The 26,165-nt window shown below is 38.1% G+C and overlaps 2 protein-coding genes across 2 annotated transcripts in view; both read right to left on the reverse strand.

The window, feature by feature from the left end:
* Positions 1-6,223, reverse strand: part of smarcc2 (SWI/SNF related BAF chromatin remodeling complex subunit C2) — a 16,994-nt gene extending 10,771 nt beyond the window's left edge. The window contains exons 1-12 of the mRNA XM_084129469.1: positions 6,091-6,223; positions 5,130-5,249; positions 4,943-5,028; positions 2,982-3,063; positions 2,758-2,850; positions 2,194-2,263; positions 1,874-1,943; positions 1,702-1,777; positions 1,280-1,524; positions 505-629; positions 375-431; positions 15-52 (exon numbers count right to left, since the gene is read on the reverse strand). Coding sequence (XP_083985595.1) covers positions 15-52; positions 375-431; positions 505-629; positions 1,280-1,524; positions 1,702-1,777; positions 1,874-1,943; positions 2,194-2,263; positions 2,758-2,850; positions 2,982-3,063; positions 4,943-5,028; positions 5,130-5,249; positions 6,091-6,201 — 1,173 coding nt within the window. The 5' untranslated portion in view covers positions 6,202-6,223. The remainder of the gene's footprint in view (positions 1-14; positions 53-374; positions 432-504; positions 630-1,279; positions 1,525-1,701; positions 1,778-1,873; positions 1,944-2,193; positions 2,264-2,757; positions 2,851-2,981; positions 3,064-4,942; positions 5,029-5,129; positions 5,250-6,090) is intronic.
* A 1,613-nt stretch (positions 6,224-7,836) lies between these two features.
* Positions 7,837-21,925, reverse strand: c1ql4b (complement component 1, q subcomponent-like 4b). Its single transcript, XM_084127871.1, has 3 exons — positions 21,517-21,925; positions 19,466-20,995; positions 7,837-9,396 (listed from the first exon to the last, which is right to left on the reverse strand). The coding sequence occupies exons 2-3, from the start codon at positions 19,997-19,999 to the stop codon at positions 9,217-9,219; spliced, it is 714 nt and encodes a 237-aa protein (XP_083983997.1). The 5' UTR covers positions 20,000-20,995; positions 21,517-21,925; the 3' UTR covers positions 7,837-9,216.
* Positions 21,926-26,165: the final 4,240 nt, after the last annotated feature.

The following is a 26,165-nucleotide window of genomic DNA, read 5'->3' on the forward strand; positions in this document are numbered from 1 at the left end:
AATTGCTGCTATACCTTTCCTACAGTCTCCATTGATTCATCCTCTTGCTCATCTAGGTGTGATAGCAGAAGAAAACAAAAACTGAGAGTTGAATTAATTTTGCACATACACTTTTACTTTATGGTACAAAAAAATACATTGTTAATTAGCACAGATAGCTGAAGTGTGTGCTTTTCATGTGCTCGTCATTAAAATGCTTCCTCCGATTCCAGCTCAATGTGCGAAGACAGCTTTAAGCAGACATTCATAGGATGACATCCTTTATTTTTGCAATTCCACTTGGTGCCATTAATGGCACAGAAAAGACACACTTCACCTTTCGGTTAGTCTGAGTGGCAGGTGTGTTAGAGACAGAAGCTACTGTAGAGACATACCCAGGTCAGTCATAGTGCCTCCTTTCACTGGAGTAGAATCTGAATCCTTCTTAGTCACTACACACACAAATATCAAGATTACACACAATAGAGACTAAATGGTTAGGTAAAAAGATGTGTGTGAATTTACCTGTTTTAGGTAGTGTAGCTTCCTCCACTGCAGGCACAGGTGAGGGTTCATCTAACTCTTTAGTCAGATCTTCCTGTTCTTCCTCTCTCTGTCCTCTTTTGGACTTAGTGTAGGGTGTAGTGGGTCTAAAAACACACGCACACACACACACACACACACACACACACACAGGTTCGTACAAAGACACACAGAGAGTCATCTTTACATTTCCAGTGCATTCATTGATTTCAAGAAATAACATGGCAGATCTTAAATACATTATTTGATAGAGGTAAATCTATTTTGTGTGTAATGCCAAACATTATTTGGCACACAAACTTAAATTCTTCCAGTATTTCACTTTTATTGAAATTAAAATATCATGCTTTTAGTATTTTTAAATGCTTCATGCATTTTCTGACATAATGCTGAATTGTGATTTAGATGCCCCGTTTTTATCTCTGAAATCATTTCTTCTCAATATTTTATCATGGTTTCAAAATATTCTGTATGTAACATGTCTTGAAAATTGTGTTTAAAGATATTTAAATTTATATAGGGATAAGAGTTTAGGAATCCATTGAAATCCCCATATTTGTTAGCCACTAATCTGAATATTAAGGGCAGACACTTCCTCCTATGGTGGATACGGCCCTGGTACTTTGGGCCTGTGATGTGAAAATAAGATTTCATATAATTCATACATTTAAATAATAAATACATTTCTGAAATTCTCTAAAACAAATATCACTGTTTCATGAGAATCAATGGTTTAAGATTCCGTATAAAAAAATACCCTTTCTTGGTGTTTTTCTTCTTGCTTTCCTGTGGTGGAGGGGTAGGAGATGGAGACGGGGAGCGTTTCCTCTTTTTGGCACTGCTGGGTTTTTTATCCCTCCTTTCATCTGGAGTGCTCACTTCATCTGTGAGAGTCTTCGCTGAAATCCTCTTCCTCCTCGGTCCTCCCTCTCCCACCTCATAGTCTTCCTCATTCATCCACTCATTAAACTGATCCAGGTCCAGAATCCACTTGGCATGAACCTACACACACAAACACAGGTGATAAATGGCTGGATTTCTCAGATAACCATCAGCTAATCAGTGGTTTTATGAAAAAACATGAAAGGCAGAGAGAGCATGTGCAAAACAAAAGAGACAAAGAAAAAGAGAGGTAAAGGACTGGAGACAGATGGAGAGAGGTAAGGGGGGGGTTCTAACCTTCCTGGGCTTCTCAGCAGTGGGCGGATCCTCCACAGCAGCCTCCACCTCACTGGCTGAGATCCATGTGTCATAACTGCATCATGAACACAGCACATTAATCCTGCATTCATATACACACCTGAACTGTGTGTGTGTGTGTGTGTGTGTGTGTGTGTGTGTGTGTGTTCACCTATCAGGCCAGTAGCCCCAGTGTAGCAGCATCTGTTTGTCTCTCTTCATTACAGGACGGACCCACTCTTCTGAAAACCACACACATACCAATTACAATATTACTGCAGAAAACCATTCTTCTTTTTAAATGGAGGGGTACAAAGGGGCTAAAAGCCTTGACAAATTGACAAATTTAATGAATTTTGGGAGAAAACAAGAGGAACATTTTACCCTAGGGGGGTGTTTAGCCCCATTGTACCCTACACATAGTACCCTACACATGTGTGTGAACTGTGAATGTATATTTTTACACTATGAACAACACACAGCAGAACGTACCGTCCTCCAGACTAGCAGGAATAGGCACCACTACATGTGAGCTAGAAAGCTTATCTTCAGTCACAGACCCCTAAAACACAAACATATACATGTCAAATAAGATGTCACCGTTCTAGATGAATGCACTGATCTCACTGAAGCACACACACCAAAGAGATCGGAGATCGTGCTGCGTGCGTGTGCACACATAAAAAGTTGTTGTCAATGCTTCCCCGTAACTTTTATTAATAAGTTAACTTCGCAACTGAATTGCTACATTTTATTACTCAACAAGGAGGTTGTAATGTCACTGTTTTTGAAGTTATTAAACTTACAGCTTCTATGCTAGTAGAGAGATGCTGCTTAGATGCAAGTAATCGCACATCTCTCTCTATGTCTGATGTGATATCAATATGTTTCTTATCTATATGAGACTCATATTGAATATTATAAAAAGCTAAAAAAAATATAAAAAAAACCTGAAATGAATAAATGAACAAAATAAATATACTTTTTAAAAACACATTATCCAGCCATAACTAGATGGCCTTTGTAACAACTAAAACGAATGGTTTTTGGAAGTACCTGGTGTCGTTTGATGATGTCCTTCAGTTTTCCCAGTAGCTTGGGCTCGATCTCTGAACTCAGGTAAATCACAGGTCGGGACAAACAGTTATTCTACAAAGGAAAAAACACATTATTCAGTCTCACATATGCACATACTAATAAATCCAACCATTTGATGACTGCAAATAAATGTTCATCTGACTGGATGACTGTGTGTGTGAAATTGTGCGTTTGATACACACCTGTACCAAAGATTTCTCTATAGTCATGAACATTTCAACATTGCGGTCCATTCTTGAAGGGTTCTGGAAATCAAATCTCCTCCTGATGAATACAAAAGTGAACAGCTAATGAGTATGAATTAGGTTTTTGATCCGTAATCATTGAAGTGGCACTTTATGTCTCACTGGTAAGTACTTTAACACCACAGGGTTACTACACTAATAGAAAGTTGAAATGCAGCAACATAAAAATGTCATGCAGAATCTATTCAGGAGCATAAGGACCAATTGACACCACGATGGAGGCGAATCACGACTCTCTTGGTGAGTGTGTCATAAGGTTAAGTGTCAGAGAAATTATACAACAACTGATTAAGCCACTCAAATAAGTGGCAAACATACATGTTAAATTAATAGATTCTTAAGTAGTCCACATAATGAATATATTTTACATTACATCCTACCTATAACCTATATAAGTGGCTGAGGATGGTGTCTCATGGAAAAACATTTTTACAATCATCCTAAAATAAAAATCTAAAATATTTTGTTGATTTTTTAAAAAACAAATTGGAATAATAATTATAATAATAATAGTACTGACATTTCTAAACTTGCTCTATGGTAAAGTATTAAGGCATTATAGACATTATAAAAGTGCTATACAAATAAATTTGACTGGACTTGATTTATTTATATATATATATATTTATACCAATGAGCCAAAACATTATAACCACCTGCCTAATATGCTGTTGGTCCTCTGTATGCTGCCAAAACAGAGCCGACCCGCTAAGGCATGGATTCTACAAGACCCCTGAAGGTGCTCTGTGGTTTCAGTCACCAACACGTTACCAGGAGATCCTTCAAGTCCTGTAGGTTGTGAAGTGGAGCCACCATGGAACTTGTTGGTCCAGCACATCCCACAGATGTTCAGTTGGATTAAGATCTGGGGAATTTTGAGGCCTGGGCAACACTTACATCATCTCTTCATCATGTTCCTCAAACCATTCCTGACCAATGGGTGCAGTGTGGCAGGGTGCTTTATCCTGCTGAAAGAGGTCACTTCCACCAGGGAACACCATTGTCAAGAAGGGGTGTACCTGGTCTGCAACAATGTTTAAGTCGGTGGCATGTGTCAAATTTGTATCCACATTAATGGCCGGACCTAGGGTTTCCCAGTAAAACATTGCCCAGAGCATCACACTCCCCCCACTGGCTTACTATTGTCCCACAGTGCATCTTGGTGCCATCACTTCCCTAGGTTAACGGCACACAAGTACACAGCCGTCTACAGGTTGTAAAAGAACACAGGACCCATCGGACCAGTCAACCTTCTTCCACTGCTCAGTCCAGGTCCGACGCTTGCGTGCCTATTGTAGGCGTTTTCACCGGTGGACAGGGGTTATTATAGTGACTCTGATTGGTCTGCAATACACTGTGCATTGTGACACATTCCTCCCATAGCCATAATTCATATTTTGTGTGACTTGTACCACAGTAGTCCTTCTGTTGGCTCGGATCAGACGGGATAGCCTTCGTTGCCCTCATGCATCGATGAGCCTTGGGCACCCAACACCCTGTCAAAGGTTTGAGCTTTCGAACCACTGCTGACTGGGAGCAACACACAAGCCAGGAATAGGGATTTCAGGGATACTCTGACCCAGTTGCCTTGCCATAACAATTAGGCCCTAGCTTGTCAAAGTCGCTCAGATCTTTATTCCTGCCCAACATGTTGAGTATGAGAACTGATTGTTTGCTTACCATCTAATCTACCCAGACCTTAATATGTGGCCTTCTTAGGAGATGATCAACGATGTCATAATGTTTTGGCTCAGCAGTGTGTATATAAATATAAATATATAAACCAAAAATATAATTTTTCATTTTCATAATTAATTTACATTTAATTTACATAATTATAGTGTCAATTAAATAATAAAGAAGAGTGAAAGAAAGAGAGGGAGACAGAGGATCATTACCATCCTTGATCACTCTTAAACTTGTATGCAGCAGCCAGAATATGACACAGGGCTCCTCCAGATTTGAAATCCAAAAAACACTTCATCTACGGGAGAGAGGAGAGCATCATCAGAAATCTACATGGTGCACTGATTACTTTAATGCATTCAACTCAATACTGTTATGAAAGAAGGCTTGTGTGAGTACCGGTAGTTTAGTAAGGGGAGGGTTGCTGACATGTCGGCCAAACACTTCCTCCTGAAACTGAAGCAGTTGAACCACCAGACTCGACAAAGATTTATTGGTGGGGGGCTCTGCTTGAATATACTAGAAAGAACCACAGAAAGTTTAAGGAGCTAGACACCATAATAAAATGAACATACATAAGGATTAGTCACAGAGCAATACATCAACCAGGCAGATTAATCATTCATTATTTGGCCATTCTGATTTATCAGAATTATATTTGTGTTCATTTTTGTGACCGTTGCAATCATTACATTGTATTACGTATACTGTGGGGCTCAAATTCATGTTAATTCAAACTTTCACTCAAATTTAATGCTGATAATATAATTCACATTAACAATTTCATGCAACTGAGGTGTTTCGTTAGCGGGAAATTAGATTTCGTTGCAACCTATTGTCGAATTCCACACATTGTTTTATCGTATCAAGTAATTTCCAAGTGCAAATTATACAGAGAAATATTCTTCACATCCGAGTGTGAATTTCTCATCGTCTGTATCACATTGCTGCTTTTTATAAGCACAGCGCGCGAGATTTGGCTGCACATCTGGATTCACGCACTTGCGCTGCCAATACCGCAGCCCCGTTACACGAGCTGGCCCTTCTTGAATAAAAGAGAAAGGCCATTCATTAAAACCTATTAGAGAAGGTCTAATGACTAGCCAGAGATGTAGAAACGACATCAGATATTGAAGAAGAAGCCGATTATTGGGTACGTCTTAAGACTTTTCTCAAGACGCGCATGCAGCATCTTCTATTGTCTGAGACGGGTCAGACTGTGGATTTTAAACAGCTGGATTTCTCTCCATCTCCTTTCCTGCCCTCCCCTCTCCTTTCTGACTACCCGCATCGAGTCTATCCTTTCCTGCACAAATAACTCAATGACCGTTCGTGCTGGTTACAAATAAACGAATGGTACCTTTTTATAATTCTTGCCCAGCCAAACCCGGACATTGTCGAACTGCGAGACGGTATCAGACGCTTCGAAATATTTTACATTCGGGCCGCCGTCTTTCTTCCGTACCGCCATCTTTGTCTGCTCCAAAGTTTTGCCACCCACCGCCCCCTGGCGGTCATTTGTTATTTTGCTAGAGTCAATGACTATGAAACGACCCCCATACTGGCTCAAATTCTAGGTTTACGCTTCTCTTGGAGCTTTGAGAACACTTGAGCCAAAATGGCGGACAAAGGGGACCAGTGACTTCCCTGTATCCCAACCCCCTTCTCCGAATAGTGAATCACATCTCCACATTGAGCTTTGCACAATAGATTGTTGTAGTAGTCCTCGTATTTTAGTAACCTTGATGGCCCTCTACCACCTGGTTCAAAGTAGCCTCATATTTCTCTCAAGCTGTAAAAATGTAAAGGCAAATCACCCAAATCACTTGATTTTTTAACGCTCAATAACAGTCTAGGCTACATACCACGCACCAGTAAACAGCAAGTCATTTTGAATGGCTAGTGATAATGAGCAGGAATGAAATTTTGTCTGTCAACATCCCATACATGCAATAACTTACGATGTTGTTAAACTGTATGCACTTGACCATCTCGAACTTTTCAAGTTCAAGTTCAGTCTTCAATTAGCAATACCTAAAAGTATCCAATAGGTGTCGTTGCTGTCTAAAGTAAAGTTGTCAGTGCTGCGTTTGGTTTGCTTTGTGCTGGTGGTTCGGTAAGTAAACTTACCTGGCAACTTTAATCTCATGTTCTGCCCATTTAATGGCTCAGTAAACATGCTGATCAATATGATAGGCCTACCTCTTGACTTTTCCTAATCTATCTATCTATCTATCTATCTATCTATCTATCTATCTATCTATCTATCTATCTATCTATCTGTCTGTCTGTCTGTCTGTCTGTCTGTGTCGGTCGGTCTGTCTGTCTGTCTGTCTGTCTGTCTGTCTTTCTTTCTTTCTTTCTTTCTTTCTGTCTGTCTGTCTGTCTGTCTGTCTGTCTGTCTGTCAGTCTGATTGTCTATCGATGGATAAGTTTTCATGTTCATGTCTATGTAGACAACAGGATAAGTTTGTGAGAATCTTTCACCCTTCAGTGCTTTTTCAAATTATATTTTAAACTGTGATTGTGAGGCCTTGCTTACACAATAAATTTGAGCTGTAGAGACCTGCAATGTCAGTGTAGATTGACAAACAGTGAAACTTTCTTCCTCCTAACCATGTTTCTGCCAGAGTCATCATAATTTCAGAGAGTGTTGGTGTTGCTGTCTAGCCAACATCTCTTTGACCTTTTTACTATTGTCCTTCAAAGGATGCCCAGCCATCTATCTCCCCTCATTACCAAGGAAAAGTGTCTGTGTCTGGGTGGTGAATAGTAATCAACACTGTCAGTGGCTTCCTCACTAAATAGTGGTGTTTTGTGTGCGAGAGATGGAAAGAAAGCTAATTTTGTTTGCGATTTAAATCTATTTTAACTGTATTTCAACCTTACATGTTCTTTTTATAGGAGTATTAGGAGCTCAGTTTCAAATTGGGGGAGACATTTATTGATTATGTGTTGGTTAGTGAAGTGGCTTTCCTGGCATTCAGTACAAATACACAAACTCAAATGAAATTAATTAGATCATCAAATGTCCAGCTTTAATTAAAAATGGAAGGCAATTAGTTGGCAATTTAATGTGTGTTATACTCAGAAAATAAAGACGCGAAAGTGTTCATTTTTTATTTACAGCATGTACTCTTTAACATGCCAGAATAAAAGTCTGCAATAATGATAAATTACACAACAGCAAGGCTTTACAACAGCAATCAATCTACAAGTAAAATATTTAGAAGCAAATTTCAAACACTTTTTATTGATATGGACACACTTAAAACCTTAAATTGCCGATACATGTGCACGCACACACACACACACACACACGGATCAGGTCACTTTTACTGTAAATGTTTACTAACAACTGATCCTACAGGAGGTTTGTGCCACTATACAGAAAGTGAGTAATTGATATATATATATATCTATATATCTATAATTTCACAATAGTCTCAAAATTTCTCCAGTATAAACACTGTGTACATACTTAGTAGACATAGAGGTTAAAAACATACAGTTTCCATGCCATGGAATGCATATAACTTTTTCCAAGTTACACACACACATACACATGATGCAGAGGATGGAGATCTCATAAAGTGCAACAAAAATAATTAGGTAATCCTTAAAGGTAGTTTTCTTTTTTTCAGCCTAATGCTATATGGATCTGGATGAGCTTTGCACACAAGATTTTAAAAGGCATTTTGCAGCATAACATTATCTAAAATAAAAATATCAACTTAATAAACATACTGTTCACCATTGGTGGGCTCAAAATAAAACAATTAAGCCCCAGTCTTTTTCAAGTTAAAAAATAAATTAAAAAGTAGTAAATACACCATCAAGAGGACTGTTAGCAATGTTTCGAAGCTGACCCCGGTTTACTTTTTTAATACACATTCATGGTGTTTTAGTGATCGATTCATCGGTGTACAATATATTCCAAAGAAAAAACATGTTTGTCTACGTAATCTTTCATTAAAACATAACTTGCTCTAGCTTGCGAAATGAGAAAAGTAATATTTTCTTTTCAGAACCATTTTTTGGCTGTATATGGTTCATGAATTGGTTACAATGAAGAAGTAAAAAGTTCTCAACTATTAAGATTTGTTTTCAGAGAATGCATGTTGTTATAATTCATTGAATTAAATTATATTTAGTAAGCTGTTTATCATCTTTAGATTGTACACCTGTCACAGAGAGACCACTTTTTACAATCCAATCAACTGCCGGTGGATAAAATCAATTCCCGGCCTTTTTTTTCCCTCATTGAAAATACTGTTTTCCCTAGAATTAAATTAAATTGTCAATGCTGATGACTTTATAGCTATAATCGGAAAGTATACTTTCAGCTTTAAAGTTAATTTTACAATGTTTCCTCTTGATGTTATATCAAGTGTTGTATCACATGAATCAAATGTTTTAGTTTATCAATCAGTCTGATGTGAGGGAGTTAAATATGTGATATTGTATTTGTGTTTTTGTATGTTTGTTAGTCAGGGTAGATGAGAAAGCCGCTGAATGTGCTATATTTGTTGGTGTTTCCTCCATGTACTTTTCCACCATCCAGCTGCACACAGACCTCATCTCCCACATCTAAATGCAGGATCACACTGTTAGAGGCGTAGTCATAATTCTGATCTGCGTCCTGAGCGATCGCACTGGCCCTCACCTGAAAGACAGAAAGAGAGAGAGAATAATGGTTTTAATGTTGGATAAAAGGAACAATAATCAGGACGACAAAATAACACAACAACAAAATAAATCCTGTTTAGATTTAAATAGGCAAACGCTTAAGAGTCTATATTGGATCATTATTGCAGTGATTATTATGTCCATAGCATGTGGCAACAGTTCTTCTAATCCTAATTGATGGAGTGTGTAGCTTTTCATTTCTTAAACAACCGTATAGGAAGACACATCATGGCCATATTCCAGGATGACAACATCAAGATTCATCAGGCTCATATTGTGAAAGAATGGTTGGGAGGGAGCAGGAAGAATCATCTTCACACATGAATTGGCACCTGTGAGTCCAGACCTTAAATTCATTGAAAGTCTTTGGGATGTGCTGGAGTAGATTTTACAGAGTGCTGGACTTTTGCATTGTCAATACAAGATCTTGACCAAAAATGTATGCACCTTTTGATGGAAATAAATGTTGTGTTGTCCTATGGAGTGCATTTATGTTATTTGCATTTAAGCTCTAAAGCTTTAACTTTATAATATCACAGCAGTCCACAACTTCCCCTTTAAATCCTTTAATCTCTCTGTAAACATGGCACTCTTTCAAAAGAGTCAAGATTAGCTTTATAAAAAAAATTGCTTAAAAATAGCTTTATTGGCATGGAGAAAGAAATCTTTACATTGCCAAAGCATTCATAACACTATACAATAAAAATAAATAAATAAATTATATATATATACAGTGAGGAAAATAAGTATTTGAACACCCTGCTATTTTGCAAGTTCTCCCACTTAGAAATCATGGAGGGGTCTGAAATTGTCATCGTAGGTGCATGTCCACTGTGAGAGACATAATCGGAAAAAAAAAATCCAGAAATCACAATGTATGATTTTTTAACTATTTATTTGTATGATACAGCTGCAAATAAGTATTTGAACACCTGTCTATCAGCTAGAATTCTGACCCTCAAAGACCTGTTAGTCTGCCTTTAAAATGTCCACCTCCACTCCATTTATTATCCTAAATTAGATGCACCTGTTTGAGGTCGTTAGCTGCATAAAGACACCTGTCCACCCCATACAATCAGTAAGAATCCAACTACTAACATGGCCAAGACCAAAGAGCTGTCCAAAGACACTAGAGACAAAATTGTACACCTCCACAAGGCTGGAAAGGGCTACGGGGAAATTGCCAAGCAGCTTGGTGAAAAAAGGTCCACTGTTGGAGCAATCATTAGAAAATGGAAGAAGCTAAACATGACTGTCAATCTCCCTCGGACTGGGGCTCCATGCAAGATCTCACCTCGTGGGGTCTCAATGATCCTAAGAAAGGTGAGAAATCAGCCCAGAACTACATGGGAGGAGCTGGTCAATGACCTGAAAAGAGCTGGGACCACCGTTTCCAAGGTTACTGTTGGTAATACACTAAGACGTCATGGTTTGAAATCATGCATGGCACGGAAGGTTCCCCTGCTTAAACCAGCCCATGTCAAGGCCCGTCTTAAGTTTGCCAATGACCATTTGGATGATCCAGAGGAGTCATGGGAGAAAGTCATGTGGTCAGATGAGACCAAAATAGAACTTTTTGGTCATAATTCCACTAAACGTGTTTGGAGGAAGAAGAATGATGAGTACCATCCCAAGAACACCATCCCTACTGTGAAGCATGGGGGTGGTAGCATCATGCTTTGGGGGTGTTTTTCTGCACATGGGACAGGGCGACTGCACTGTATTAAGGAGAGGATGACCGGGGCCATGTATTGCGAGATTTTGGGGAACAACCTCCTTCCCTCAGTTAGAGCATTGAAGATGGATCGAGGCTGGGTCTTCCAACATGACAATGACCCGAAGCACACAGCCAGGATAACCAAGGAGTGGCTCTGTAAGAAGCATATCAAGGTTCTGGCGTGGCCTAGCCAGTCTCCAGACCTAAACCCAATAGAGAATCTTTGGAAGGAGCTCAAACTCCGTGTTTCTCAGCGACAGCCCAGAAACCTGACTGATCTAGAGAAGATCTGTGTGGAGGAGTGGGCCAAAATCCCTCCTGCAGTGTGTGCAAACCTGGTGAAAAACTACAGGAAACGTTTGACCTCTGTAATTGCAAACAAAGGCTACTGTACCAAATATTAACATTGATTTTCTCAGGTGTTCAAATACTTATTTGCAGCTGTATCATACAAATAAATAGTTACAAAAAATCATACATTGTGATTTCTGGATTTTTTTTTTTAGATGATGTCTCTCACAGTGGACATGCACCTACAATGACAATTTCAGACCCCTCCATGATTTCTAAGTGGGAGAACTTGCAAAATAGCAGGGTGTTCAAATACTTATTTTCCTCACTGTATAAAAAAACAGTCTGTCTTTCTCTCTATCTCTCTTTCCCTCCTGTCTTATGATTTTTCATCTCCTCCCTAAGTAGGATATACAGAGGGAACAAAAGACCAAGACAGGCCAAGGGAATAAGGCTTATTGATCTGCATTTTGTATGTGTGTGGTGTGTAATTTATTGGAAAGGCTGTTAAATACTGAGGTCTTCAGTCATTCACAAATGTACACATTTGTTAAATTGTTAAACTCATGTAATTTTATTTGTGGTAACACTTTATTTTAAGGTGACATAATTACACATTACTACATGTACTTACTATAGTAATAACAGTAAATTATGTGTAATTACAAGTAACTAAACCAAACCCTAACCCTAACTCTATTGTACATGTAGTTAATTAATATTACTCAGTACTTTTTGGAATAAGTACAATGTAACTAGTTGCTATAGTCCCTATATATATGCTAAGAGAAAAACACTCAAGTGGTTGAAGGGAAAGCAGGGAGGAGTAGCCTATAAAAAAAGCACAGTAACACTTCATTTCAGTGTCTTTGTTATATGTTACATGTAGTTGTAATTACTATTAATTGTGCTTAATTACATGCCACTAACCTAATCCTAACCCTGACCCCATAGTAAAGGCAACATGTGGTTAATTGATATTATAGTACACCTTAAAATAAAGAATAACCAAAAGCACTAACAGGTCATTATTTTTTAAAGGTCAACATTAAAATCAACACATTTGTCTTAAACCATTCATGTCAAAACACTGATTAATGCCTAAAGCTTCAAACATCGCCTAATTTTTGCACTGCTAATTAATGCATGATCTTAGTAGAAGAACCAAAGCTTTATTAATATTTCCATTCATATGTATAATTAATGAGTATAATTCAGATTAATCTAGCCTATAGGCTACTTCTCACTATCAAGCTCTGCTACCATAAAACAATCTATAAAATATTTATCTTTTTAATTCTAGAGTATAATACTTTGTACTTTTGAAGAATGCTTTTCAAATGCATTTCAGTCGCGTCTTCAAGTGATCGACATTTCTTGAATTTATGCTTAATTCTTCTCACATCTACTCATTAATTATCCCTGTCTTCCCCCTCATCTTTCTTTTCCCTCCACCTCTTCCCCCGTATCTGTTCATTCCTTGCACCATCTATCCATCTTTTTCTACGGGAATCGTAATAAAATGCAGGTCACGCGCGTGTCTCCACTGAGCGTCTCGTGTTGGCGCGTGTCCCTGTCCAGTCTAAATCGGATTGATTAACGGCGCGAGGTGGCAGGTCCCGCGGGAGGCCTGGGTCTGCGTCGGGGCCTCGCTGGATCGGTAATTGCCCGGCGCTGTGGCTCGGCTGTTGCTCCTAATGGGACCCACTCCTCAATAACTCCACTGTATCACAATAAACGGAGCTTCGCACCGACCACCGGTCAAATGGAGTCACTAACTATTAACTGGGTGTGTGCGCGCGCACGAGTGTGTGTGCGAAATAGATAGGCCTATAGCTAGCTGGTACTGTCTAAACGATATGGACGTTGTGTTTTATTAAATTTACATTGTGTTGTTTTCCCCCAGTGATTTCAAGGACCCGTTATCAGATTAAATAGCAGGTCTTCGGTTTAAACTATACAGCTTCTGACAGAAAAGAGTGATGATAATGTAAACATAGGCTATTCGTTAAATAAATTCAAGAGCCAAATAAAACAACCAATTGCAAGAAGTGAAAGTAATAGACTACACAGAACGCATTTGTTGTGAACTTAATTTATTTTATTTGGTTGTGAATGTAATTTATTTTACTTGACTTTCATGAAAGCCAATAAAATAAACATGACACATGCCTACAGCTACTTTTCAATCTATTTTCTTTTTTCAAGAGTTTATTTGTTTTAAAATATTTTACTTTGGATTGTATTTGTTTGGCAATTCATAAAAGTACAAAAATGTATTTAAGGCATTTCTGTAAAAAAAAAATAATAATAAAAAAAATACCTGTGTACTAAGCTATGCTGTATATAATATTCATAAAGTTTCATGACTAAGTAAATTTCTTATCAATAATGATAATTATAATAATACTACTACTACTAATTAATATTTTAGAATGTCAGTCCTCTCAAATAGAGGGCATGTAACGTAACAGTGTGTAACCTCAGAATATATCATGTTATGTTGCTAAAGGTTAACATTGTGATTTATGAATTCATGAATGAACCATTTATCTCCTGTAATTTTGTATTCATACAAATCCCCTGTTTCTGAGTAACATTTAATAGGCTAATATGACTGATTTAGCTTTTCTGATGCAAGTGTTTTTCATTTTACAAATTCATAAAATGAAATACAGGGGAACTGAGAAAGACCAGTTTTGTGACAATCAAAAGTGGATATGAAGAATACATTCAGTTTTAAGGGTCTTTCTTCTTTTCCATCTCTTATGTTATCAGACAATATGTGCAAGTCTTTGTGCAAACGGTCTTTGTTGGATTGCCAACCAGCTGTGACACTGCTACATCCATGAGATAAAACAAGAAATGAATGAAAAGAACAAATTTAATGAGCCAATATAAGTATGAAATTGTTTCCTCCTAAACAGCCCAAACAAATTTACAATAATTTCCAAGCAGAATCTCATAATTCTTTTGTCCTGTCCTTCTCGTTTCCCCATCCTGCTTCAAGGTTAAATGCTTCAAGTGTGCTTCTCTCAGTATATGTCCTTGGTAAAAAACGGGTAAAAAGGGCTGTTCTTGAGAATAATGCCGTGCAGCAGCAGGTTCATGTACATGTGTGTTTTGTACAGTATGTTCTCTCCTGAATGGGCCTTTTATAAACACACACTTAAGTTAATCTCATAGTTTTTTTAAGACCGACCTTTGGCCATTCAAAGGGCAGCGAAAGCACAGGAAATGAGAGATAGAGATATGAAAGAAGAAAACAGAGGCAGAGAAAGTGCAAACATTCAGGGAAAACGGGTGTACAAGTGCTATTGCAACAGCTGCAAAAGCCTGTCAAGGTACTGTGGGATTACCTCATTAACTGTATTAATTAATTAATTGGAGGATGTAAACTCATTAGCTGCTGTGTAATTGACAGGATGTTTGAGGCTTTTCTAACAATTTCTCTGCATCACACCGTAATTAGTGCTGCGCTACTCTGACGAGACCACAGAGAGAGAAAGAGAGGTTTTCAAAAGTGGCAGGGAGGTGAAGTGCTAAAGCTGAACCTGAAGTATAATGATAGTCATACTGTGGGATGAGAAGAGACATGTTTACATAGCCAAGAATCAATTACTGATTTAATTAATAGAATTTGTAATGAGAAGCAAATTGGCTGGGTATTCTGCTTGAGTGACATTAATTTGTGGATGTTGAGCTCCCTGCTGCACCCCTCATGATGCTGTTTTCGTTTCTTATTCAGCCCCATGCAATCTATTCCTGCCATGAGGAGCCAAACTTCAACTAATAAGTGGCATTTCATAAATAAATTAATATTCAGTTCTCTAAAAATAAAACTAACCGCCATGATCTCGCTGCAGTTACAGGCCGCAGATTTTTGCTTGTCTCAAAGTGCGTTAGAATCTACTTGTTTTAGATAGAAGTTCATAGACTATGTTTGTAGTAGCAGCTTGTGCAAGTGTATGACCTGCAATGAGGTCAGTAGTCATTTCTCGTTCTCTCTCTCTCACACGCGCTCACACTTTCTGTCGTTTTGCTCATCTATCTTACTTACACTGATCTGATGCTGTCTGTGTCTCTGGCCTCGCAGTAACACTTTCTCCCGACCTCTCTGTCGGCTCTCCTCTGATTAGCCATCCATCTTCCTCTCCTCCGTTCATCTCTCTATCATCCCACACCATCTTTCCACCTCCCATCGCACGCCCTCCTCATCTGGGTGGGCTCACACTTTTAGATTTCTCCTTTTTTCATTTGCTATTTCATTTTAAAATAGTTATAATACATATTGGGCCCTATCTTGCACCCAGCGCAATTGACTTTGTACACTGACGCATGTATCATTCCTATTTTGCACCCGCGCAAAGCGCGCTTTTCCCTCCACAGAAGCACGTCGCTAAACTAGGGAATGAACTTGCGCTCCCTGGGCGGTTCAGCGCAAAAAAGGAGGCGTGTTCCGGCGCAAACGTTCCTTCATGCTATTTTGCAGGTTTAGAAAACAATTGCGCCACTAACCAGGAAAAAATAGTTTAAAGTCAGTGGCGCGTTGTGCATGTTATTCATATGCTATTTTAAGGGCGCATGCTTGGCCATAATGAATGTAGCGTGTGCACAACGCGCATACACTTTGATTCTCTCATCTACACAGAAGCAGCAGTTTTCATTTTTGCAAATCATACATTATTATGATAGATAGATAGATAGATAGATAGATAGATAGATAGATAGATAGATAGATAGATAGATAGACAATTTATTATAAAAGCATACATCTAGCTTACACATTTACCCAAATTATCATACACCTTTTTAACCGAAGTTAATTTGGGTGGGTTTCTCCATCCCCAACGTCCCTGACGAGAGCGTTGCTCTCCTTGGCTGTGAACCGCTCCTGGCGCGCGCCTGGCAAATCCGCCGTTATAATAGGAATCCGCTTTAGAGCAAAGCGCGTCTGCTCTTAAAGGGAATGTGAGATGACGCTCTGATTGGTTTATTTCACGTTACGCCCAAACCACACCTATGAATAATGAAGCTACTTCAGACCAACCCATTTTAGATTTGCGCCTGGCGCAAGAGTTATTTATTCCGCTGGGAAAATAGCAACAGCGCCAAGACCCGCCCACAAAGTTACTTGCGCTTTGCGCTTTGACACTTGCGTTTCAGATCGTTAAAATAGGGCCCATAGTGTAAATATTGTTTTTCACCTAAAACAACAGTGACATGGGCATGCAGGTTTTACAACAGTTTACACTCTAAAATGAAAATTCTGTCATTCAAAACTTATATGGCTTTCTTTCCTCTGTGGAACAAAAACATATTTTTTGTCAAAGCAATGAAAGTCAGTGAGGCCCAAAACAACACTGAACCCCATTGATTGGCAATTGTGTGGACAAAAAACACTTATATCTTTTTTGGTATTCCACAAAAGAAAGTACATTTGCAACATTAGTGACTTAATGGTGACTAAATTATGACACTATTTTAATTTTGGAGTGGAAAGTGTTGAAAAACCTGCCCATGTCACTGTTGTTTTAGGTGAGAAATAATATTTAAACTATTTATTCAAACTATAAAATTCATTTTTGGGTGAACTATCCCTTTAAGAGCAACCCAAACGTGGTGCGGTTGTGTATGTTTATGAGAATACTTTGAGAGGACCTTGAGATGGGTTAAATAATTTAGCTAAGGGGAGAGATAATTAATCGAAGGGCAGAGATTGGCTGAGTGGCAGAGTGTGGCTGTGTGTGTGTGTGTGTGTTTGTGTGGCCCAGGTGGAAAAGAGGGAATCTCATCTTAAAGACATGAATGATTTAACACAAGAGGAGATCACTGGAATGACAATATATGCAATACAACATGCATGCCATACACTGCCTAAGCTTACTTTCCTCATCTTCTCATTTTCTGCATCTTGTCCTCCACTTAATGGAGGCTGTGTTGAATCCCCAAGCCTGGTTATGGGCCACAGCACAACTGCTATTGTATATTCAGCAATAAAAGGTTTTATATGAGTGGCAGAGACAATCTGCTCCTCTATGTCATGTAACAGATAGACTGTTTTATCAGTCCATAACAGATTTAACAAATTTGATACTGTATTAATGTTGCTATTGTTCAATAAAGTCAATTCAGGTCACTTGATCTGCTATAACAGTCAACTAAATTAAACAAGTAAAATCAGTTTTTCCATTGAGATTTCCATCTGAACAGAAACAAATATTTTAATTGGTTAACCAATGAATTTTGATTTATTTAGTCATATTAATGTAATATTTTTTTATGTAAATTTAACCAGTTAATTTAGATGTTTTCTGGAATGCATTAAGGTTACCTAACAAAACATTTTTACAGTATGATAAACACTAATTTGATGTTTAGTGCAGAGGTGGTTTTTCGTTTTACTGTTGATTCTATTGGACCAATGTAAAAAAATATATATTTTCATCAGTTTAAAAAAAAAAAAGAATTCACTGGCTTAAAATGTGATTCTGAGATTGGCTTTACATGCAGAGCGTGTGCATTTGAATCAATATATTTAGCTGAGATGGCTCATATGCTTTTGAAAATAACCAGTTCCACCTCTTATTTCACAGATACCAGTTGTGGATTCATTTTCTTTTGTTCTGGATTATATATGATGAACAGACATGGGGCATTGATGGCAGGTGTTATGTCATGTTAATGGCTATGTGTTGAAGGGAACTGACAGGTTGCTACAGACTCATTAAAGGGTTTTCATCACTTCCTGTCTGATATATCTGTCACAAAACCATGTGTGTGTGCGAGAAAGAAAGAGACACAGTGTGTATGTAAACAAGTGTTGCCAAGGGAATTTTTTTTATATCTCTTGGATAATCCCCGCTTTCTTTTCCACTACTAAAAATCAAAACTGAGCGGCTGAGTTGAGAGAGCCTGAATCCCAGATCCGTGTCATGTTTCACCAGATGGAGAGGTTTTTTCTCCCCTCACTTTTTCCATTTATTCTAAATCCACGGGTCCTGTGAGGACTGTCTCCAGCTGTTGCATTCCGTTCCACTCCGGAGAGAGACAAAGAGACAGTGTTTGCTTGTTTGTGCGTTATGAATGTCCTTTTTTCATTAGAAACTGTTAACCTAATGTTGTTTCTGACTATGCAAAATGTATTCATTTAAAAGCTCTGTTAAACAGACCCAAATTGACTTCTCAATAAAAGGCACATCTCAAATCACATTTGAACCCATTTGATATGCTTTGATATGTTATGCTCTTTGTAAGTCTTCATTTTCTTATAAAACTGAACATTTTAATTGTTTAATGTTTGCTTTGTCCTTTTTCCCACTGTAGGTATCTTCAGTAAGGCTACAAGTGATAGACAGACAAAATGACTGCTGAATAATTGAGCAGCTGCCTTACTGGATCCTATTTGAATGTTAAACGTATTCCTTAATCCCTACCTCGGTGAATCTAATATTTGTTTGATATTTCAGTCAAATCAGACTCTTGTTTTTAATACAGTTCATTCACGTCTGACCTTTGTCTAGTTAAAGCGCCTCTAAAAACTTAGTTAGCAAACTCTACCTTTGGGTAGAGTGAATCCAAATGCTGTTTTCACCAGGGATATGCAACACTAAGAATTTGGTCTCTTTATACACAAGTTGGAATTTGAATTTGAATTGGTCATTGCCCACAGAAACTTAAATTGGAATGACAGGAAGAGGAATTAACTGGATTATAATTCAACACAGGGTCTGATTATGTAATTCAGTTTATGGCAATACATCCGTCTGCCTGTCTAAATATCATTCTGTCATTCCATCTATCATTCTAACTATCTATTATTCTATCTCTCTGTAGACCTTTTTTTTAAACTTTGAAACAGGGTTTGTCAAGCCAAAGTCTGATTCAGGAGTTGAACTGGAATTTAAAAGGCATCCTCAAATAAGCTCTAAATGGCACACATTCCTTGTGTTCATACACACAGAGAGAGAGAGAGAGAGAGAGAGAGAGAGAGAGAGAGAGAGAGAGAGAGAGAGAGAGAGAGAGAGACATCTCCTACCTGTCCATTCTTCTTGAGGTCGGCCCACATGCTAGTTCCATCTCCTCCCCTCATGAGCACGTGATAGGTGAAGAAGTAGATTCCAGGAAGAGGGCAGGTGAATTTGCCTGTGGTAGGCTCATAGTAATTCCCTACATTTGTCACCACATCATCAAACTTGAGTACTTCGCTCCCCTCATGCTGTTTGCGCAGACCAGCATAGAAGGCTATTTTGGGGCTGTAGAACGATGGGACGTATCCCCCCGGGCCTGGACCTGGGGGTCCAGGCGGACCTGGTTTTCCTGGTTCTCCAGGTGGCCCACGTGGGCCTGGTGGGCCTGGGTTTCCGCGAAAACCTGACTTGCCTCCCCCTCTGCGTCCAGGTATGTCGTGAGGAGGCGGCGAAACCGGTGTTAGTTCATTGGTCGGCGTTAAAGAGTCACAGACCATCTTACAGCTTCCAAGCATCTCATAATGCGTACCTCCACCTCCAGAACCACCCAGTTTGGTGCTGTGGACCAATAGTGGAATAGCGACCAGTAGCACCAGTACCATGGCCACGCCCACTGCCGCGCCAATAACGCGCTTCCTGCGGCTGAGGCGTGAGGCAGCAATAGAGAGGAAGTCCTCCTCCCCTTTAGAAGAAACAGCCCCGGCCAGAATGAACTCTGGGAAGGAAAAGGGACTAAGGTAAGATAGAAAAGTTAATGAGGGAGTCAGATACGATGAAACGTGGCTTGTGTCTCTAGAACTAGAAAAATCCACCTTCAGCAACAAACGAATCAAATGTCCTATATGTAACAACGTCTTAAAGGATGTTTGTGTTCATTCCCGTTCCAAAGTTTCAGTTTCTGCTGTTTTATCTTTCTGCTTGTATTTACTAGCCTACATTAAAATCATAACAGCCAGCCCTCTAACCTGTACCCGCTCTTCTGAGTGACACACATTGGACGCAGTTATCGCTATGAACAGCAATTCTGGATGATCCAGTAGGTTTATATTGTCATATAAATATATATTGCTTGTCTGATATAAGCAACATGAGGGATTTGGGGTCTCAGATTTTGTCCAAGGATGGAGATTCTATCAGGTGATGTGGATGTGTATTTCTCAGGGGTTGCTGTGAGCCGGTTATGTCTCCTTATAGATTATTGGAGTGACAGCGGTGTGGCTCATTTTTCCATGAGAAGTTCAAGAAGCGTTCTGGAGAATTCCCAGAAAAGTCCATATCCACTGCAGCATTTAAACAAACTCTGCCCCTCCTCTCACAGAAGAAAGCTGTGACTGTGAGTCAGATTCATCAAAAACAATCCATGTTATAAATTATTTTGTCTTTTTGTGACAATCTTAAACTTTCAAATGCTTAGGTTTAAATGCTTCGCTTGCAAATGTCTTATAAGCCGGATGGTAAGTGGATTGTGAAATATAATTTTAAATCTGGCTCACAGCACTCGGGTTGATTTACAATTCCTGCTGGTCTTCATCAAACTTCAGCTGAGTGACATTCAGGTCCCAAGATCAACCACCTCTGGCATCTTGACATGTTTCTCACTGAGTTGAAACATAAAAAAAAGCTAAATTAGATGAATTAGAAAACCGGTTATGTAAGGTTATTTATTTCTGTTCAATACTGAACATTTTACAGTAAAAACAGGCACAATTTATGTATAAGACATCTTAGTGACTTACATGAATAATTTTAATAGTCATTACTATTATATTACAGAGTTTGTTGATACATTACTACATAACAGACACATAGCCTACCTCTCCAAAACTACAAACAGTAGCCTATCATCACAGATTTCTTCATTTAAATAATCAGATAACAATCAATGTTGTGTCAGCTACTTGTTTCCAGGTCTTGCCCATTTACACTCAAATGTCTTTAAACTTCTGTATGGTAAATGCAGGATGCTAATTAAATCAAATATTTATTTCCTGAAATAATTTTTCTTTTATTCTGATGCCAACTAAAAGGCAAATAATTGAGAAATTCTAAAGAATAGTATACTAAAAGTTGTAAAACATTTCTGAAGAACAAATGTCAACTGCAAAACAATTCTGCCTACCTTATAATTTCCCAGAGAAATATGAAAACTGATGAGTAACTCCGCACGACAGCGCAGCTCCTCTCGCGTGCGCGAACGGCTCAGAATATGTCAGAGAATCTCGCGCCTTCGGGGTTTTCTTTAACGGTCACTCTGCTCAGACTGTTGTCAGCTTGAAATACCCCGTCTTCTCCTTTTGCTGCTTCTTTGCAGCGTCTTCAAGTCAGTTCACTTTAAACACTCATACTTCTATCGTTTAATATCTCTATCATTAAACTACTACTGGCACTTGTAAAATATTATTTAGTAGCCAAATTACTATTTAAAAGTCAGATATGGCGATTTCTTTGTTTAGATATCATCAAGAAGCAACAGTTTCTCACTTGTTCGATTTCTGTGAGGAAAAGGCGCTTCCACCCGCGGGATGTCTGTCTCGCGCTTCCCCCGCCCTCCGTACAATTACGCGCTCGCTCTCACTCGCACCAGTCTCCGCAGATCAAGAAATCGATTTCCCGAGGAGATGTGCATCCTAATAGGGTTGCTGTCTACCCAATTAGTACTTATAAAAATAAGTCAGGTTGTACTGGTATGCTGTCACTAATAGCAGTAGTGTGGGGTGATCGCAGCTAGAAATATAGGACCCACTGTAAATTAGCTGTTTAACTATTATAGGGTTCAAGGATGGGGGAAACCAAATTCCAAATGAAAAACGTATATTAACTGCTAAATTGTAACATATTTAGAGATTAGTTTAGCATGTACAACAGGATGATGTATCATCCAACATTTTTGCAAGAGTGACTACCCTAATCTTACCCAACGCAAACCTTAAACTTAATTTGTAGCAAATGTAAAGCGTGTGGTTAGTCTATGTACATAATGTACACAACTGATTAGCAGGAACTGAGCAGAAAAGGTGCATTAATTGTTTGACTGTAAAAAATTGCCCTGTAAAATAATGGTAATCTACTGGCAGCTGCAGGTTGCTAGCAATGTACTGTTAATTTACAGCCCTTTACCGTTAATTTACAGCTCTCCTTTTTACAGTATGTTACCGTAAAAATACCATGGAAGGTAACTCCTATCATTTGGGAAACCGATTGCTTGAAACAGTTTGAGTTTAAACTAGTATTTATACTGATAGTACTGTGCACTTACTTCTTTTGAATCCACTGAAAATGAATATCTCTTTATATAAAACTGCAAACACCTAATGTGTAATAGTGAATTAATTAAAAACACAATTTTAACTAAAGTTTTTGCAGTTCGTATTGCGAACAATAGCACACATGTATGTGCTAAAGTACTTATAAGGAGATTGTCACTGCATCAGCAACGACACAGTTACTGCTTTTAAATAAAGCAACAGACAGCATAACATCAGTATTTCTCTGCTCATCTTTGACTGAAGCACAGGCTTTACTCTCCAGCACAATGGTGACCCACAAAACTAATTAATTAAACTAACAGATCTCTCCTATATCATCTTGTGCAAAAACACATAAAACACTTCAGTTTAATATTTACTCTCCTTATCAGTTATTGACTTCGCATAACTTTTTTCTATGAACTTTCACTAATATTTTAGTGAAATTAACTTCTTTTGTTTAATAAATCTGACTGTTATATTTTACATATTACTGTTTTTCCTTGATTTTACGGTAATCTACTGGCTGCTGGGTTGCCAGTAAATTGCTGTTTTTCTACAGTTTTATGCCGCAAATTAATTTACAGTTTATTACTCTTAAAATACGCTTCACTCTGTTTTGTTTTTTATTTGACACATTTAACCCTTTTAACCCCACTGCAAAATATTTTAAATGAACACTTGTGTGTCCACACTACAGAGTGTTGGAGTAACACTGAAGCAGTGTTGAAGTTAATGTTATAATTCAGTGATTAATTAACTGATGATTGAGCATTGGTGATGAACACCTGATGTTAACAAGCAGAATCACTGAAGGACAGAGGAACAACAAGAAGATAAAAAAGCGAAACACAAGAACTACAACTGACTTCAGCCACAGAAGACATTAAATCTCTCAAGATCTCAGCAAAGGAAGATTAATCAACTCCAAAAAATAGCATTACCAGCTTCACTTATTACTAACAAGATTGACTTTATTTTTTCATACGTCTACAGAAATTCCTATTGAGAATTAATGAGGTTAAGATGTTGTTTTGGTTCATTTGACATTACCATTATGGTGATCAGTGTTTGCGTTAGTTAGGCTCTTGACCCTTGACTTTAACATTAGTTTTTCTTTGGCTGCTGTAACTGTGGGTTTTTAAGACACATTTGTTGTAGCAAAAACAAATCCAACCAAAATGAGATCAGGTGTTGCTGATTATGTTGTCATTACATAATGTTTGGATCACCGATCTCAGTCTGTGTCTAATCCCTTATCAAAAATGTGTAGATTAAATTACTACACTGTGAAACTACAGCAAGTGTGTCAAGCACACATCAAGCAGTGCAGCAAAATCAGTTATGAAGGATTTTTAAACTCATTGTTCACTAATTTTTTTTTGAACTATGGCTTCAGTCAGACACACACAAACATCAAGAATCAGCCAATGAATCTCAACAATGGTGAAAATCAACAAAAAAGATAACATCAAATCTGAACATCACAAAATACACTACAAAAAGTCAACACAAAACCAACAGCAAAAATAAAAGCAAAAAGTACAAATTAAAGAAAATAACCAGACAATTCAGCTGCATAATTTATTCATGCTGCAATGCATGCTGGGAGTCATGGCTGATTTTTTTTGTACTATGCTGGTACCCAACATGTCACCATTGCTGAGATCCATACGCCAATTCTTGATGTCTATGTGTGTCTGGCTAATCTAGAAGTTCAAAGTGTTCTGAGTATAAACTTTTTAAAATCCTTCATATTTTCTGGATGTCAAATCCCTGATAGATCTCGTTCTCGTTCTGACACCAAAATCAAAAATACAAAACATCACCCATATAAAAACATTAGACAATAAATGAGATCAGTGAATTGTGCCACTATATGATGATTGTGACCATTAACAAACAGCCATTGTCATCTGATCCTGTTTTCTTTCAGCTTTTTTGTCATAGCAAATGTATTTTAAAGACACAGCTACAGCATGACACACAACATGATACAAAATGACATCTAAACCTCTGCCACCTTTTAATAAGAATGTCTGTAGACGTCTGACAGAAATCAAACTAGTTAGTAATAAGTGAAGCTGGTAATGCTGTTTGTGAAAATGTTTAATCCTCCTCTGCTAAGATCTTTTGCTAAAATTTAATGTATTTTATCTTGATTTCTTAGTTCATCTTTCCTCCAGTGATTCTGATTGTTAACAGCAGGTGTTCATCAGTGTCTCAATTAACTTCGAAAATTAACTGAATTAACTATGAAATGATTCACTCAGTCAAGTGGACTATATTAGTGAACTAATGTAGGGAATAGTGAATGAGGGTATAGGTTGTGATTTGGAACACAGCCTCTGAGTGTCAACTTTGAGCACTGTTAATTCACAGTATATTTCCTGTAGGCTACTTTCTCGAAAACGACAAATATCACTCAGAATGCATTTTTTCTACAGTATATTGCTGTTTTAATGGAAAACAGCATGTTACTGTAAAATTTGGCCGTTTTTTTACAGCAATTTTTTACAGTGAGAGAATGGACATTTCATTTTGCTAATGTAACTTAATTGTCTTCCTCTATACTCAGTGGAGTCATAAAAAAAAAAAGATTAAAAAAAATCTTGAAATCTTAAATTTCAACCCCTTTTTAAGCCCTCTCTCGCTTCACTGCATGTCCTTCAGGAGTCGATTGCCCTGCAGAATACACTTGCCATAGCGAACCAACATCCTTATATCAGCTTACCTAATAATGGCTGCTTAGGCATCTGTACACTTACATAAATTAAATAGCATGAGATGTGTTCATTATACGGCTGGTAAAAAAAAATGGAAATCCTCTTTGCATTCATCTGTGGTGATGTTAAAAGGGGGAGAGGGAGGGGAAAAGGATGAGAAAGCTTGGCAGAGGGAGAGAGAATGACAGTGTATAGGGTGAAAGACAGTTTAGCTGTGTCTGTTGTCAGTGTCTCTGTTTCTTTAGCCTTCAGAGCTCATTAGCAATGATAGACACATTGCTACTGACAACCTCCCCCACACTTTAGCTCTCACCATACACTTTTCCTATCATCCCACTTTCACCATCATTTATATCTCCATCACCATCTCCGTGTGCCCTTCTCTATTTTACTAAAGCCCTTCTAAACTCTTTCATCAATGTTTATGGTTTTATCTCTCACACTGCTGGAGAATCAGTCATGGTCGTATCTCCTCTACTGTAAGTGGAATTGTTCATTAAAGGGTCGGTTCCAGCACATGCGATCATTGATTAAATTCTGTGTTTTTGTCAATGTTGGTTTAATATGTACTTTTAAGTTTGAATAAGTGCAAATTAGATTTTAGTGGAAAACAATTTTCAATGAAAAACAACTGAAGGTTTTCACCCAAAAACTGAAATTCTGTCATGGATTACTAACACTTGTGTCGTTCCAAATCCATGACTTTTGTTCATCTTTAAAACACAAATCAAGACATTTTTAATGAGTTTTTTGTCCCTTCGAAAGTCCAATACACCAAAACTATAATGGTTCAAAAA

Source organism: Abramis brama, assembly GCF_963993115.1.
Source record: "Abramis brama genome assembly, chromosome: 11".
In the NCBI taxonomy this organism is placed as follows: domain Eukaryota; kingdom Metazoa; phylum Chordata; class Actinopteri; order Cypriniformes; family Leuciscidae; genus Abramis; species Abramis brama.

What these genes read in the sequence shown, in the direction of transcription:
- c1ql4b (XM_084127871.1), bottom strand. Translation starts at nt 19,999, where the DNA reads ATGGTACTGGTGCTACTGGTCGCTATTCCACTATTGGTCCACAGCACC. An exon ending in ACCTCAAGAAGAATGGACAG is followed by an intron (nt 9,397 to 19,465) that starts GTAGGAGATGTC and finishes TCTGTCTTTCAG; the next exon opens with GTGAGGGCCAGTGCGATCGC.